The following is a 16,142-nucleotide window of genomic DNA, read 5'->3' on the forward strand; positions in this document are numbered from 1 at the left end:
ATATATTTATAATTTTTCCTTTCTGGAAATCTGACAGCACCCAGGCTCCAGAGCAGTCCCACTTTAGTAAAAGGTTACATACCTTCATGATTTTATTGTCCTGCTGGCTACTTGTAACTTTGAGTACTCTCTGAATTTTGGATCTCTAATGACTGCTATAGTTTGTATCAAATGGGAGCCTGTTATTGCTGGCAACACATATTCTTGTTTCACTGAGAACTTTGTATAGGTTTGGTGGTACATTTACTTTTACCTCATGTGCCAAAGTGAACTGCTTGCCTTTTGAATGTTGTATTGTGTAAAAAGGAAGAAGCTTTAATCACTCTAATTCCAAGGACTTGGTATACGTTCTTGCAAAAAAACTGTGGCTTGCTAAATGCTTCCTACAGAGTTTACTGGTTGATTAGTGAATTGAATATAAATCACTAACTTCCAAATGTCCTGTACTACACTGGCTATAAGTAATAACTTACGACACAATCCCATGCATATCTAAGCCGAAATAAGCATGACTTACACTCATGTAAGTGCATATAAAATTGCAGTTTTGATATCAGTCTTTCAATTAAACTTAGACTTGGCAATATGATGCACAATACAATTTCTACATTAAGTTTTGCTTTACATTAAATAAAGGAATAATTAAATGTGACTGAGCCTTTTAAACTGTCAGTTCAGTTCAGCAGCACATACATTTATCATTACTTTGTGCTGGTCAATGTACCATAACTTTATTCTAGCCAATAGTTTTCTGCTCTCTCTCTTTCTCTCTGTCTGATAAAAAATGGACAGCTGCAGCTTCAGGCAATGAGAACGTTCAGCCACCACCTTTGGCCTATAAGAAATGGGGTCTGCAGGATGTGGATACTATAGTTGATCATGTTAGTGTTGGTAAGTATTACATTGGCTTACTCTGTTAAATGAATAGACCTGTCACTGAATAATGAATATTGCAGCTTATACAATTAATAATAAAAAGCATGTATATAGGAACACTGTAGAGGATTTAAAAACACCTCATGTAAGCTGCCTTGGTAACCCTTACCATTTTTCTAGTTCTCTTTGGTTTCTTAGTTAATACACTACGTGAAAATCAGTGCCATGTAATACACATTCCGCATTTGTAAGAACTCAGGTCTTCTGGTGTGGCAGCAGCTACCCTGTGGAACTCCCTGCCTATTGACGCCAGGCAGCTGCCTTCACTGTACCCTTTTCCATCACCTACTGAAAAAAATCTTGTTCAGACAAGCCTACCTGGACGTTTGGAAAACTGAGTTTGATTTTTTTTGTGTGTAAACTGCTTAGAGGGTCCTTTTTTACATTATCAAGCAGTGCATAAATTATATGAAATAAATGGGTCTATTTTATTTCCGCTTCTCTTTGGTTTCTTAGTTCATACACTACACAAATAGGACAGTATCATTTCTGGTTGTCTAGTTTACTATATCAGTAGCCCAAGTTTTTGGATCCCAGCGTCAGCAGAAGGACGCAGAAGGACGCAGCTGCTACTTTCTTCCTGTCCCAACCCCATCTCGGGAGGCAGCCACTGTCATTGTATTCTCCCTGCCTATACTTGTCACTCAAGGGTCTTAAAGGGTAAGGTAACTGACAAGTCTTCACACTCAACCATGAATGGTTATTCCTGCAGTCCCAGAGCTCATGAAATATTCATGAATAATGAAAATATTCAAGATCATTAGATTTCTTTTTGTGCGCCGTATTAAGTTTATTGCCAATAAAACCTTTGCCTCAGTATGGAGCACTCAAAATGCCTCAGGCCCGCATATTTTTAATAGAGCGTAAGCGTCTGTTGTTAAATCTTCTTGGAGCTTTCAGGAAACGACAGACTTGTTATTCTAAACTTATGATAATATCTGGGCCCAAGTTCATGTAGGGCTTTTAGAAATTTGGAGACATGCATTTCTAAAATTCGTTTCCTTTTTTTTAAAAAAAAAACAACAAAATAGGTATCATGACTCTTTCGCCTTTTGACCAAATGAAGACTGCCTCCAATATTGGTGGATTTAATGCAGCCATAAAGAATAACCCTCCTGCTATGTCTCAGTACATCACTGTAGGGTCAAATCCTTTCACGGGTTTCTTTTATGCGCTTGAGGTAAGTGTATTATGAATCAGTCATTGTGTAGTGCAGTGAGCTGCCTGGGAGATGGGACATTCCTGTTCCCTGCTATGCATATTTTCATTGTCTGCTTTTGCTGATATTCTTGGGGGGGTCGGATGGGGGGAAAGGCTCATGTGGGGAGCAAAACTGGAGATCAGAATGCTTTCAAACTTGAGCTGAAATGTCTTGTCTCTGCACCTGATGAGAGGTTGAAGGGGAAGAGCCCTGAAATCCCTAACAGAATCTTGTCAGTCTTCAGCCTGTGTGCTTCAAATGGAGACAGGGCCACCATCTGCGTGAGGGAGATGTTGTGACCAGCTGGGCCAGTGCTCCAGTTGCATTCCTTGCTTCCTCCAACCACCAAACTGTGGTTTATAACAAACAGTGGTCAATATCAAAGGAAGCCAACTTCAAGCAATAAAGGTAAAAGTAAAGGGACCCCTGACCATTAGGTCCAGCCGTGGCCGACTTTCGGGTTGCGGCACTCATCTCGCTTTATTGGCCGAGGGAGCCGGCGTGCAGCTTCCAGGTCATGTGGCCAGCATGACTAAGCCGCTTCTGGAGAACCAGAGCAGAGCACAGAAACGCTGTTTACCTTCCCGCCAGAGCGGTACCTATTTATCTACTTGGCACTTTGACGTGCTTTCGAACTGCTAGGTTGGCAGGAGCAGGGACTGGACAACGGGAGCTCATCCCGTCGCGGGGATTCGAACCGTTGACCTTCTGATCGGCAAGCCCTAGGCTCTGCGGTTTAACCCACAGGGCCACCCACGTCCCTACTGGCTTGCTAATAAGCAGAGCTGGATGCTGCAAAGATCCTGCCAGCTATGTGGGAGCAAAAATGGGAAGGGTATGAGCCACATGTTCCTTCCTCACTGTGTGTATAATCAAACCATGGTTTAGTGTTACAGTTTGTAGCTACCAACTGCAGTGATGCTGTGAGTGATTGGTTCTGTTTTCCAAGAAAATGGCCAGAAAATGGCCTCAGTCCCTAGAAGCTCCTTTTGTCAGCTGTGACAGGTACAACAACTTTTGGCTGTTCTGGACTGGAAGAACTTGGTCACAATAAACACAGGTCCCACTTTCTGAAGATCCAAGGAAATCATTCATTAGGCAAGCATTTGCATAGCAAGCCCGTGATTTCCATTATTTTCTACAGGGGCACTTCTAATGCCTGCTCTTTTTCCTGCCTCTCTCTATATTTTTCCTCCCTGAAATGGCTTTAGCCAATCAGCAAAAGAGAGACAAAGTAAAAAACTGATTTGTCCAACCTCTCCTTCTCCCTGATTTGTCTGTTCTGGCTCCCCCATTCCCCTCTCCATGAGCTCTGCCTGGAAATTGTTGCCACTGACCAGCACAAAAAAACCCCACAAGGAAGTAAGGAAGCTGGATGCTTGGACAAGTGACTTTGCAGAGTATAGTGAGGTTGGGCATAATTCTTTGAGTGCGGATAAGTGAATTTTTGTATAGTGAGTGTGCAGATAGAGGGACCTGTATGTAGTTCAGACATGTCAAGGTTTGATTCCTGCAGTGCACTCTTATATGGAGATTCCCTTCTATTTTATCTGGAAGCTGCAGTTAGTGCAGAATGCTGCAGCATGGCTGCTGGCAGGAGTGACACGACGCTTGTCAGCATACTGCACCTCTGCTCAGAGATGTGCAATGGTTCCTAATTTCCTGCATGGCCAAATTCAAGGTGCTGCTGTTGGCATACTGTATGCTAATGTACTTAACAGCTTGGGACCAGTTTACTTGCAGGATCACTGCGCCCTGTGTATGTCCACTTGACTGCTTTGATCTGTGCAACTGGCACCGTTAACAGTTGCCAGTAAATACTTGATCCGCAGTTGTAAGAAATCAACTTTCAACTGCCAATTTTCATCTGGCAGCCTTTTCACTTTGGAACTCCCTGCCTGTTGACATCTTTGCTGGGCTGCTTAAAACATTTTTTGTAGACAGGCCCATGGAGAAGTTACATGTGCTTTAATCTGTTTTGGGCTTATTTTTCATATTTAACCCCCCTCCCACCAATAATAATTTATAGCAGACATTTCAAGATGATACATGTTCATTAAGATCTGTTTTCTGTCTGTAAATATGATATCCTGAAAAGGAAAGTTTCTAAGGAGTAATGGACTCTTATATAAAATATGTCTTACCTTTCCTCTAGGGTAGTTCACAGCCGCTGTTGTCTCACGTTGCTTTAGCAGTTGCGAGTAAGCTGACATCTGCATTATTTAATGCTGCCAGGTAATGAAAGTCAAAACTACAATGAACACTAGATTGAAAATTGTGTCTTTGGCATGTGTTTTCTCTAAATTGAGATAATTTTTATATTTATTCCCCCCCCCCCCCTGATTTCAAGTGGTTGGCTTGGGTGGAAACATAAGCAGGAAGAAGAGCCTGCGCAGAAGCAGAAACCCAAGGTTGAGCCTGCAACTCCTTTAGCTGTAAGGCAAGTGTTTATAGAACCGAGTTGTTGTTTTTAAAAAAGAGAAAATGCATAACCTTTGTCCATGTATGTGCAAAATTCAAGCAAGGCCCAAACATCCAATCCCAGTACACTTTAATACACCCTTGTCCAAACTAGTGCTTTCCAGGTGTTTTGAAATTCAATTCCCATCAGCCGCAGCTGGCATGGCCAATTTCCAGGGTTGCAGTTCAAAACGTCTTGAGTGTACCAGGTTGGGAAGGCTGCCTTAGTGTATAAACAAAGCTGCCTCTCCTTTTCTCCTGCCACAACTGCCTAACATGTTGTGCATCCCTCTCACCTGACTCTTGCCTAGTTCATACTTGGTACTGGCCTCTATGAGAGTGTGCAGGACTTCTGGCAGGCTCGTGCCCCGGTTGAAGTCACACAGGCATGCAGGGGTGGTTCAGAAATCATGCCAAAGCATAGTGGAGCATTACGTGCGTGAGTGGGGAAGACTTCCTCACTCTGCTCCTTTCAGGTGGTTCACTTCCCTCATTGTGATCCAGGTAAGAGCAAACATTTTGTCTGAACCTGCAAACCTTGTGCTTGCCGCTCAGTTTTGATCCTGGTTTGCCCAGCAAGTTTGCTGGACTGGGCAATCTTATACTTAATACTGTGACGATTTTGCTACAATAAACTAACATGGCTTGACCCTCTGGATGCCTGTAAGATTGTATTCATGAAGTTGCTGTACCTTGAGAGGATCTTCCAAAAATCAAAGTATTCATTGTATTTTGTTGAATTGATTTGGTTTACTGTTACCTAATATTAAGAAATTAAGGCAATTTTAAGGCATGGGGATAACTGCATTCACATGTCATGATAAGCCATAAACGATGGCTTTCTCTGAATGAGCAGTGTAATAGTACAATGCTGCTGAATCACTCCTGTTTGCTCTGCCCTTTCTTGAGCTGGGAGCAGCAAACAATGACCCAATCATGGCATACACTTTTAGTTAGTTTCTCTTCCTGGCTTACTAGTGATTTCTTTGGGAGAAACGGACCACGAGTTCTGATTTTCCTGTCACAGTAAACCAAGGTTTGTTCTCAGCTCAAGGAAAGTGGTGTGAAATGGGAGCAATTCAGGCGCGTTCATCAGCATGTTCTCATAGTTCATGGTTAGCCACGGCTTATAAGCTTACCATGATGTGTGACCTGGACCATTATTTACTAGCTTTGAATATACTGTTGTATCAAGGGTGCCATATTTTGTGACTTTTACATGCTTTGTTTTATTTGGTTTTAGGTTTGGAATTCCAGATTCTCGTCGCCATGGAGAAAGGATATGTCTGTCTCCTTGTAACTCTTTGGCAGCAATAACTGATGATTTTGGAAGGGTTCTTCTTTTGGATGTCGCAAGAGGGCTTGCTGTTCGTATGTGGAAAGGTACAACATACGGACATATCTTTTTGGGCGATAGAGTAGCTTTTGCATTGCTTCTCTGTGTATCTCTTAAAAGTCTCGAGTGTGAACTCCTTGACATACATCTTCCAATCAGAGCTTCCCTGAAGATACTCACACGCATTATTACATAGATGTGTGAATGTCTGTCTTAACATGCATGCACAATAGCAACTACTATTGGCTGGAAATAGGGAAAGCAGCAGCACTAGGGATAGGAGCAGAAAGAGGGACAGGTGGCAGCTGTCATAAAAGGGTGTCAATGAGACAGGGATAACAGGAGGAAGAATTTTTAGAGTAAATCAAGCATCACATGCACCAAAGTTGTTGGCAAGGCTGGTATTTTATCATACGAAGTTTAGCTTAGCAGATCCAACTGAGTGCAGTGTTGCTGTTTCAGGTGTCAACAGGGAGAACCTGTAGGTGCAACCTATTTAATAATGACTTCTTTCACTTTTGCTTGCAGGCTACCGTGACGCACAGATTGGGTGGATTCAGATTGTGGAAGACCTGCACGAAAGAGAAGCTGAAAAGGTGGATTTTTCTCCCTTTGGCACGCCTCAAGGGCCAAGCAGAGTTGCTCAGTTCCTTGTGATTTATGCTCCCAGGAGAGGCATTTTGGAAGTGTGGAGCACACAACAAGGTCCACGGGTTGGAGCCTTCAATGTAGGAAAACACTGCAGGTAAGAAATGAAAGCACTTACGATGATGGGTGTCATTCAGTTGTGTCTGTCATGAAATGAAATTTACTTCTGTTCCTGCAACAGGACTTCCCCTCTCCCCCACCCCAAGCACTTCCGAAACTGTTCTAGAGGATTGAGAAACTTTCCAGAGCAAATTTGAGGAGGGGGGGGGACACTGCTGGGGAGGGAAGAGGAAGGAGAAGTCCCATTGCACAAGTGGAAGTCTACACACCTGTAACACATATCCCAAATGTTTTTTATTCACCTGCTTTTCCCCAAAGCCTTCCACAAACAGGAAGCAGGATTGAGCATGCTCAGATGGCTCAAGAAAGTGCCTTAGTTCTTTCTCTTAATTGATTGTATTTGCCTTGAATATATGTGTGTGAATTCTGCTGAAGAATGATCATCATGTTGTTTTCTTGGACTCCGTGGAAATTGCTCTTAATAGGAAACAGAATATTGGTCTATCCATCCCTATCTGCCACAAAATTTGAGTGTTCAAAATGTGGTGTGTGTGTGTTTTCCAATTTATTGTACTTAAACCTTCCAGATATTACTTCTCCCCTATGCAAAAAGTGTATGTTGATGGTTCTGCTTTTTTCTGTATTTGTCAAACGCCTGTTTAGGTTGCTGTATCCTGGTTATAAAATAATGGGCCTGAACAATGTAACAAGTCAGGGTTGGCAGCCTCAGACTTACCAGATCTGTCTTGTTGATCCAATGTCAGGAACAGTAAAAACTGTTCATGTCCCTTTTCATTTAGCTCTGAGGTAAGTCTTGATGAGCTTCACGCTGATTGTGTTCACATGTTGCAGCAAGCCAGAGTCCATGGCTTACCATGAATGCACAGATTGTTCCCACTTTTCTGCTTCCTTCTAGCAAGTGGGAGCAGTAAAGCATGTTACTAGGTGTAGTGCTATGAATGAACCAGGGATTGGGGTTTGCTTTGCTCATGATTAGTCGGCCAAAAACAAACCTTGGCTTGCTTGGGGGGGGGGAATGATCCCCAGTTCAGATGCAACCCTCAGCCAAAGAATTGTGGTTTGTTGCTCCCACTTGTGTGAGATGTGAAATAGGAGTGAACTGTGCATTCATGGTAAATCACTAACACTGTTGTGCTCTTGGATAACCCAGCATGCTCTGCTTCTGTTTCAGAGAAATAGTAGGCATCTTTCTAGGCGACTGTGACTCAGTTTGCATGTCACCTTGGCTTAGCATGAATGCAAAAAGTGTGCAGGCTCCTGAAGAGGAGAATGCAGCCACTTTGCTCCTTCTCTGGTCCCGCTGCTGCACTGCTATGAGCTAAGCTATGCTTTAGCTAAGCATATTGTCCAAACCCATGCTCAAGGGTTGTCTCCTTCAGACAAATGGTAAGCTTTGAACCAAGAACCCATGTTTCTGCACTAAGCTAATATTTGGCTTAGCCTTGTGTATGAACCAGACCTCCGTGTTTGTGTATGCTACCAACACGTCATTATTTTTCACTTCTTTTGGGGAACCCAGACAACTTTTCTTGAAACAGTGCTGCTCTTGCAGAGATACTGCATTTTTGCATTGCTGTAATGGTGATATTTCATTGTGGAAAAATTCAGTTCTACCATCCCCAGCTAGTGCAGCCACTGCTGCTCTCAATAGTTTTTGGAATGCAGCTGTCAGGTAGTGTACCTGACATGACCCGTGGAAAGCGACACAATTTTTGCCCCCAGTGGTGGTGTGTGTGCTTGGTAAATATTTAATACATGACTTTGTAACGGTGGAGGCTGAACACTCCCCTGTTGGAAGTGTTCATGTAGTTCTTCGAATGTTTATCATCAGTGAACATTAGTGTCTTGATCCTGAGACGCATCAAACCTCCAAGTCATGCTGAGGACAGACATGAAAGGAACTGTACGACTTCCACCCCTTGTGAACTCGCAGAGGCATCTGCCTTGCTATGGTTGAAAAACAGAACCATTTATCCCCTCCCCTCCCAATTGCTTTAATATCATGGACCTTTACTTCTTCATTAGTTGTTTGGAGGCTGTGTGCTACCATCTCTTACATTAATTGGTATGTACTGTTGAGATTCAATCAATTTCATGTGTTTACCCTTACAAATACCTTCTAGCGATAAGAAGAGCGAGCGAGCAAAGGATATGCATCTAGTGAAGAAGTTGACTGCCTTGCTGAAAGCTAAAACATTAAATCTGGGTAGGTTCTTTTTTTATGGGGTCATAGTATGATGTGATATGATAAGAGGCAGTACTGTATGCTTCTGAAGACCAGTCAGTGGAAGCTGCAGGAGGGCAGAAGGTTGTTTTGCTTGGGTCGTGCATGAGGGTTTCCCAAGGCATCTGGTTGGCCACTGTGAGAACAGGATTCTCACAGCAGGCTCTCCTTAGCATTCTTGGGTACCTTTTGAGGTTCACTTACATCACAGAGGGATAGGCTTTCTGTTACCTTTAAGCGATTAGTTGGAAGTAGGTAATTTGTTAGTATCACTAATATTCTGCACTACATATACATATGTATATATATATATATACATGTATACGTATAATATCTGATTGAAACATTGTGCCACCTGTGTAGAAGCTGCCAAAGTGCAAACTCTCCATGCAGTTGGTCCAAACAAGATGAAATGCAAACATTTTTTTAGTAGTCTCCCAATCCCTTTGTATTTTTTTTTTCTGTGAACAGTCTTTTGAAATTTATGGGAATTGGCAATATTGCGTAACTGCTGTTGAGTTCATAAACGTGGTTTATGAAGATGTAGTTTGGAAAGGTGTGACACCCATTCTTAATTTGATTGTGACTTATTCCTACTTCAGATCATCTAACCTCTGTGCAGAGCTTCCATGGTCTAAGGAAATGAGCACTTGAATTGTCATGGAGAAGTACTTGGCTTATTTGCTTGGATAATAAATTTGGGAAGCCTACTTGTTAGAATAGTTGAATTGTCTTAAGAGATGCCTCTCTCTTCTCTCATGATTTGGGGGCATTTCATAAAGAGCTCTAATTTAATTGTTAAATTACCTTCCCTAAAAATGTATACAGTGGATTTAGATTCCTAAAGAGAGACCGTGAATTATGTAAGAAAAAAGAGTATCAACTCTTCATGCTGCCAGTAGCCAGTAGCCATGCATTTTTTGTACTCATGGGGGTAATATTACGTTAAACTACACTTAGTTTAATATCGTGTTACATTAAATATATAATAATTAAATGTGATACAGTCATAGGGCAGGTTTAAATATTTTATAACTTCCTAGCACAACAGCATTGCACTTCACATTCTGCAGAAGTAGCTTGATGATGATGGTGATGATGATTATTATTATTATATAAAGCGGCATAAAGGCTTAACTAGAGACTTCGCATTTCTAGTGGAAGTGCCTTTCACCTTGTAGACTATCAACTTCGTTTCAGTGCTTTTCCATGTTATTTTTAACCAAGTGAATTTGAGCTGTCAGGTTAAACCCCAAGTAGAGGTCACACCATGAGCATAATACACGCTGACATCCCCTAAAAAAACCAAAACAAAACAGAGCAAACAGTTCAGGCTGCCAGCCTGTGCGGAATGTATAGATCTGGCAAGGAGCAGAGAGAGATACATCTCTTCCACTCCACCCTTGAAAGCCCCAGGGACTGTTCACATCCCAGGATGCAGGCCTGACACCCCTTTCCTTTGACTTTGCTTCACATCTCTAGCTTTCCTTTCGACTTAGTCCTCTCTGCTATTCATTTATGACCTGAGAGATGCTGCTTTTTGTTGTAAGTAAACAAGTTGTGCAACAGCAGAGACAAATTGAATTCCCAATGACAGGTTTAAAAAACTAGGGCCTAGCTGCTTGATGCCTGGTGCAAATGATGCCACAGTTGGCTCTGCAGATGCACTGCTCCTGGAAAAGTGAACAGTCTGCTGACTTAATTTTGCCATTAGCTTCAGCAGTTGAAAAATGGTGGGGGCTTTTTGTGTGTGTGTGTTTTTAAAAGCCCTATGATTCTCCTTAATTTGCAAATCTTAGTACAGACTGCTACTGTAGTGGGGCAGAAAGGGGTCAAGGGATGTGTTTGGGGAGGATAACCATGTAACAGAGATAAGCAGGAAGGGTGGAAAACATGTTGTGGCCTTAATTAGATTTTTTTGGGGGGTAAGGAATTTGGGTTGGATTGCGTGGAGGCAAATGCGTTTCCCACACGTCTCAGCATTCTGCTAAAGGCACTATTGCATAGCTGTGGTTTGTGTAGTTCCTTCTGCTGTTTGAAACATCCTAGTATCGCACCCAGCAGCTATTAATGAAGCTCTGCCTAAAGAGTCTTCCATTTGCTCCACTTTGCAGTGTTAGACTTTGAGCTACTTGTGACAATAGTTGAGAAGACCCCAGGGCTGCAGGAAAACAAACATCCCACAACTGAAACAAGAGGGTGGCATGATAGGCAGTTTTACTTTTAGACTGTACTCCACTTTTAGGCTTTAATTTGATAATTAGAGTGAAGCTTGTCTTGCATTGGCTCCTGTCCAAAGATGCTGAATTCTCCCTGATGTGCTGTGTCACTGCAACAGAGCCAGATCATTCTGGTTAGAAATGGCTGGCTGTAGTGCACTGCCCCTAAGTGGTATGATGCAGGCATTCTGCGCCTTCTCATTTGTTGCTCTCTTGACTGCAGGAGCCCCCAATAGCTAAAGTGGGCACCCTTTAGTTTTCTTAAACCTCTTTTGTAATGTGCATTTATTTTTTATTCTTCTTATTTTCTTTCTTTCCAGACGTGGTTGAGGCTGAAGTGAAGGGATTAATTCTTGATATTAAATATCCCGCTACTAAAAAACAGGTAATTAGTTAGGAAGAGCTTCATTTTGCATTCATTATTGCCTTTTGATCCAAATTAGGCAAACGGTTTGATATTGTTTTATGCATTCCTAACAACTCTTGTTTCTATGTGCAGACATTTTAGTTCTTTAAATGGGGAGGCGAACTGTAAGAGTGAAGGGTTGCTGCATTTTCCACCAACATGTAGAGATTATAGCCCCCTGCTTGGTGGTGGCTCCCTCTCCCTTTCTCTCTTTCCTGGGCCAATCAGTGCATTCATATTGTGGGGTAGTGTTGGTTGTGCTTGCTGGTTCCTGGCAACAGCCTATGTTTCTCTAAGTAGTCCACCCTGACACTTTGAACAATGTTGCTTTAGATAACTTACAAATCGGATTTATCTACAGAACTGGTTTGGGAGATCAGACTATAAACGCAGGACTAATTTCGTAGGCATTTCCCCCCCTTGACAGCCCTTGTCCCTCAGCACATGCACCATAGGCCCAGCAAAGCATTCCAGCCCAAGAGAGGTTATTTGGAATTGTTCTAATGGCTGCTTATAGGAAGCACCTGCATGGCTTTTGTTTTAACAGCGTGAAATGATGGAGAAAAATTGACTTGTGTGTGGTTTACTTTACTGACAGGCACTGGAAAGCATTCTTGCAAACGAGCGATTGCCACTGTCTTCTTTGACAAGTATAGCGCAAACGTTAATGGATACCTTAAAAAGTCAGGGTGAGTGAAAATGTCTTCTGTAACCATGTAAAAACATAGGTAGAGGCCTGATGGATTGAACCAAAGGCCCATAGAGACAGTAAAAATGGAGACAGAATACTTTGACTATTGAAACTTTCACAGTCATCAATTGTTCTATTTATATATTTCATGAAATTTATATACTGCTGGACTGCAAGAAAAAACCTCAAAGTTTGGCAAAATATCTTTTCGGCTGTGATCAAAATGGTGACTGAATTTCATATGACAGAAGCAAGTGGGGACCCTGAGGGAGGTCTGATTTTTAGATTCTTTCTTCTCCCTACGGCTGATCAATTACAGGGAGAAGTGCATGCTTGCAGAATCTAGCCCCTGCCATTCCCACAGTCACTTTTGGTTGAACTTCATTCCTGATGCAGTTGTTGGAGAAAGAGAATTGGGCTGTTCCCTGAGCTCAGTTCCCCCGCTACTGCTTTGGTGACGAAGGGATCCTGTCCCTTTTTGGGTCCCCCTAAGTTGAACCCTGTGATCGCTTTCTTTCCCAAAGGGGTGAGGGCGCATGCTTCTGCTTTAAGAGATACCAGGAAGTTTGAGGGAAGCACACATATACACCCCTTGTCGACAGTGCTGTGGGGTGGGGTTTGTCTCACCCCCCCTGCTCTCTTTCTGCAAGGATAGGGAATCTCAACCTCAACAGAGATCCTTCCTTACATTTGGCATTCTTGGAGCCTGCCTGCATGCGGACAGTTAACTTCTAAATTGATTATTTGGTGGGTGATCCCTTAGTTGCAAGGTGAGTCTCCGAATAGGGAAAAACTTTAGGGTAGCTTTTTAATATGAGACAAATTAATTAGTACACAGTGTAAATCTGAACTTACGAGAAGCAGATTTGCTATTGCAGCATTTTTCTGTTCCTTTGTATGTGACATAAGGCAGATTTTTCCCCACACCCCAACTACCTGCACTCGGATCAGTGTAAAATCAAATGTTATGGCCCGTCTCGTTTGCTTCACTTGCATATTGAGACAGCCCCATTCTTCTTGTTAATGAAGCCTTGAGCTGCTTCAGTAGGCAGAGGTCACAGTGTAGATATTTAAACCTTCCATAAGTAAAAAAACAGCAACCTGGGTGACTTCAAAACTAAATGGTTTGCGCCCCGTATGTAAGTGACGTGTGACAAATGTCAAAATGTGTGTGATGAAATGTTAGCCAGTGTAGGGAATTCATTTTCTGCCTGCCTGCTGTGAAGAGACGTTCTTTGTGTGTTGAGACTTTTGATTTTCATGTTGTTTAAGCGTCCTGCTCTAGATTCTGCTTTCAAAGAGAAGCTGACACTTCCTTTGCCTGTAGGCAAAACTCACCCAGACTTTAACCTGATAAAACAGAATTCTCATGCAAGCAGCTGCACTCTGGAAATATTGCTTAACGGGGAGTTTAATGAAGCTGCAGAGCGATCTTACAGCTCCATTGCACATTCATTAAGACTAATATGTGTGTGTGTTTCTCTCCCCCCCCCCCCCCCCGGCAGAGATGGAGTGTATCGATGAAGGGCTGTTACAGTTCTGTGCAAACAAACTGAAACTAATGCGCCTTCATGAGTCAGTCAGCAAGCTAAATTCTCTGACTGTGCCGTGTGAGATTGTGCCGTCTAATAACGTGAGTAGTGTGAACATTTTTTTGCCAGGGGAGGGGGTTGGTTTTGAGAAAGACAGAAATTTAAGAATCCTTGGAGTGCGCACTCTGTGTGTTGTGATCGAAAGAAAAATATACGGATGAAAACATTGCTTTCTAATAAAGTAATAATCCTTCTTAAAATAAAATGTTTTAAAGGCCGTTGCTCTCAGCAGCTCACCATAACTTTGTAGGCAGTATCAGCCCCTGGTATCTCCTTTTAGGGCTTGGAAAGACCTCCTTCCTAAAACCCTGGAATGCTGCTTCCAGTCAGTGTAGGGGATACTGAGTTAGACAGACCCAGTGATCTGACCTGGTACAAGCCAGCTTTCTGTGACCCTACCTGCTTTTTCCTACGCAGAGATTAAAATGGTGCATGAAGGAATTTATTTGTTTACCATCCTATATGATCCTGTAACTTAAACATAGTTTAACTAGTGCCTTTCTTGGTACTTAGCTGTTTGATCAAGGTGCTTGTGCCTAGAGCTTTAAAAGAGCTTGCTTCATGCAGTATATGCAGGAAATGGGCATTACAAGAGAAAAAAAAAGTATTTTAAAGGTGGCTTCTCAATAATCTTCACTTTTTAAGTAATTGTCACTTGCATGTTAAAAATCAGAGCTACTCCCAGCTGCTTGTGCAATATAGGTCATCATTTTTTAGAAGCATTAATAAAACAGTATCTGCTCGGAGAGAATGGCAATGTGAGAACTGTGTTTCCTCCTTCTCCTACAACTGCTATTAATATTTCCAGAATGGATTTGATCTTCACGGTTGCATTTTTGGGGGTAAATTTATTATTATTATTTCATTTTATAATGTATATGACATAGAACAATTGTAACAACAGACAAAAATTCAAAGTGCTGGTTTTGACCTATAAAGCCTTAAACGGCTCAGGACCGCAACACCTCAAGGACCGCCTCTTTCCGTATGAACCTACCTGGATCCTGAGATCATCTTCTGAGGCCCTCCTTCGTGTGCCTCTTCCTCGAGAGGTCTGGAGGGTGGTAACACGAGAACGGGCCTTCTCTGCAGTGGCTCCCCATCTGTGGAATGCTCTCGCCAGGGAAGTTCGTCTGGCGCCTTTGTTATACACCTTTAGGCGCCAGGCAAAAACATTCCTTTTTAACCAGGCCTTTGGTTGATCTGATTTACATCCTATGCCCTTTTAAAATGTGGGGGGTTTGGCGGGGGGGAACTATTGGATTGTTGTTTTCATTTTTATTATGTATTTTGTGGTTTTATATCTTGATTTTATTCTATGAACTGCCCTGAGACCCCCAGCGATAGGGTGATACATAAATGTAATAAATAATAATAATAATAAAATTAAAATATGAAAATCCAAACCGTAAAATTGGCGCATAGAATGAATAGTTGCACATGAGTTAAAATAACACAATCTAAGTAAAGACTATCATCTTTATCTGATCATCAACTATAGTTCTAAATTTGCCAGACATGGATATGATGGTTCTGCTGTATATGTAATAAAGGAATGCCAAATCATATAAAATGTGTCTGGCAGTTCTAGTCCTTGTCAAAATAATCCAATTTTGTGGGTTTCTTTCCATTATAGCTATATTCCAGTGATTGATACTAAGCATCCAGTGTAAGATTTTGGGCTGCTTTCCATTGAGTTGCAATCGTTATTCATACTGCCAAGATTACATATAAAACACACTGTTGCATATTTGATTTACTGTTTTTAAGGACTTGGCTAAATTACTCCGATTAGATGAACAAGAGTTTGCTAGGCTGCAGATGTTACTGGAGAACTACAAGCAGCAGAACACTCAACCTTCGGTTCATTTTGCGGACGACAAAGATGGCGTGTTGCCCGTGAAAACCTTCTTGGAGTATATGGATTATGAAAAGGATGTGATTAATGTGAAGAAGCTGGATGAGAGAGAATATGTGGCTTTAGGTATGAACATTTTGCAGTAAACTCCCCTCTGGTGTCTCCAATATACACGTTAAGCTCCTCTGTTTCTGAGGGCTTCCCCCATTTGTGTCTGGCTAGAGCTGTCTCGTATGGGACGCAGGTTGCACTGTGGGTTAAACCACAGAGCCTAGGACTTGCTGATCAGAAGGTCGGTGGTTCGAATCCCCGCTATGGGGTGAGCTCCCATTGCTTGGTCCCTGCTCCTGCCAACCTAGCAGTTCCAAAGCACGTAAACGGCATTTCCATGCGCTGCTCTGGTTCGCCAGCAGTGGCTTAGTCATGCTGGCCACATGACCTGGAAGCTGTACGCCGGCTCCCTCGGCCAGTAAAGCGAGATGAGCGCCGC

The 16,142-nt window shown here is 42.3% G+C and overlaps 1 protein-coding gene across 2 annotated transcripts in view; it reads left to right on the forward strand.

Annotated features, from left to right (window-relative positions):
- RAB3GAP2 (RAB3 GTPase activating non-catalytic protein subunit 2) overlaps nucleotides 1-16,142 on the forward strand; it is a 50,044-nt gene that overhangs the window by 13,877 nt on the left and 20,025 nt on the right. For both annotated transcript variants that reach the window (XM_083733066.1, XM_083733067.1), the window contains exons 9-20: nucleotides 793-891; nucleotides 1,968-2,116; nucleotides 4,293-4,372; nucleotides 4,488-4,577; nucleotides 5,841-5,980; nucleotides 6,462-6,678; nucleotides 7,305-7,448; nucleotides 8,786-8,868; nucleotides 11,426-11,490; nucleotides 12,110-12,200; nucleotides 13,708-13,835; nucleotides 15,565-15,778. In XM_083733066.1, coding sequence (XP_083589192.1) covers nucleotides 793-891; nucleotides 1,968-2,116; nucleotides 4,293-4,372; nucleotides 4,488-4,577; nucleotides 5,841-5,980; nucleotides 6,462-6,678; nucleotides 7,305-7,448; nucleotides 8,786-8,868; nucleotides 11,426-11,490; nucleotides 12,110-12,200; nucleotides 13,708-13,835; nucleotides 15,565-15,778 — 1,500 coding nt within the window. The remainder of the gene's footprint in view (nucleotides 1-792; nucleotides 892-1,967; nucleotides 2,117-4,292; nucleotides 4,373-4,487; nucleotides 4,578-5,840; nucleotides 5,981-6,461; nucleotides 6,679-7,304; nucleotides 7,449-8,785; nucleotides 8,869-11,425; nucleotides 11,491-12,109; nucleotides 12,201-13,707; nucleotides 13,836-15,564; nucleotides 15,779-16,142) is intronic.

The sequence above is a fragment of the Podarcis gaigeae genome, assembly GCF_964106915.1.
Source record: "Podarcis gaigeae genome assembly, chromosome: 3".
In the NCBI taxonomy this organism is placed as follows: Eukaryota; Metazoa; Chordata; class Lepidosauria; order Squamata; family Lacertidae; genus Podarcis; species Podarcis gaigeae.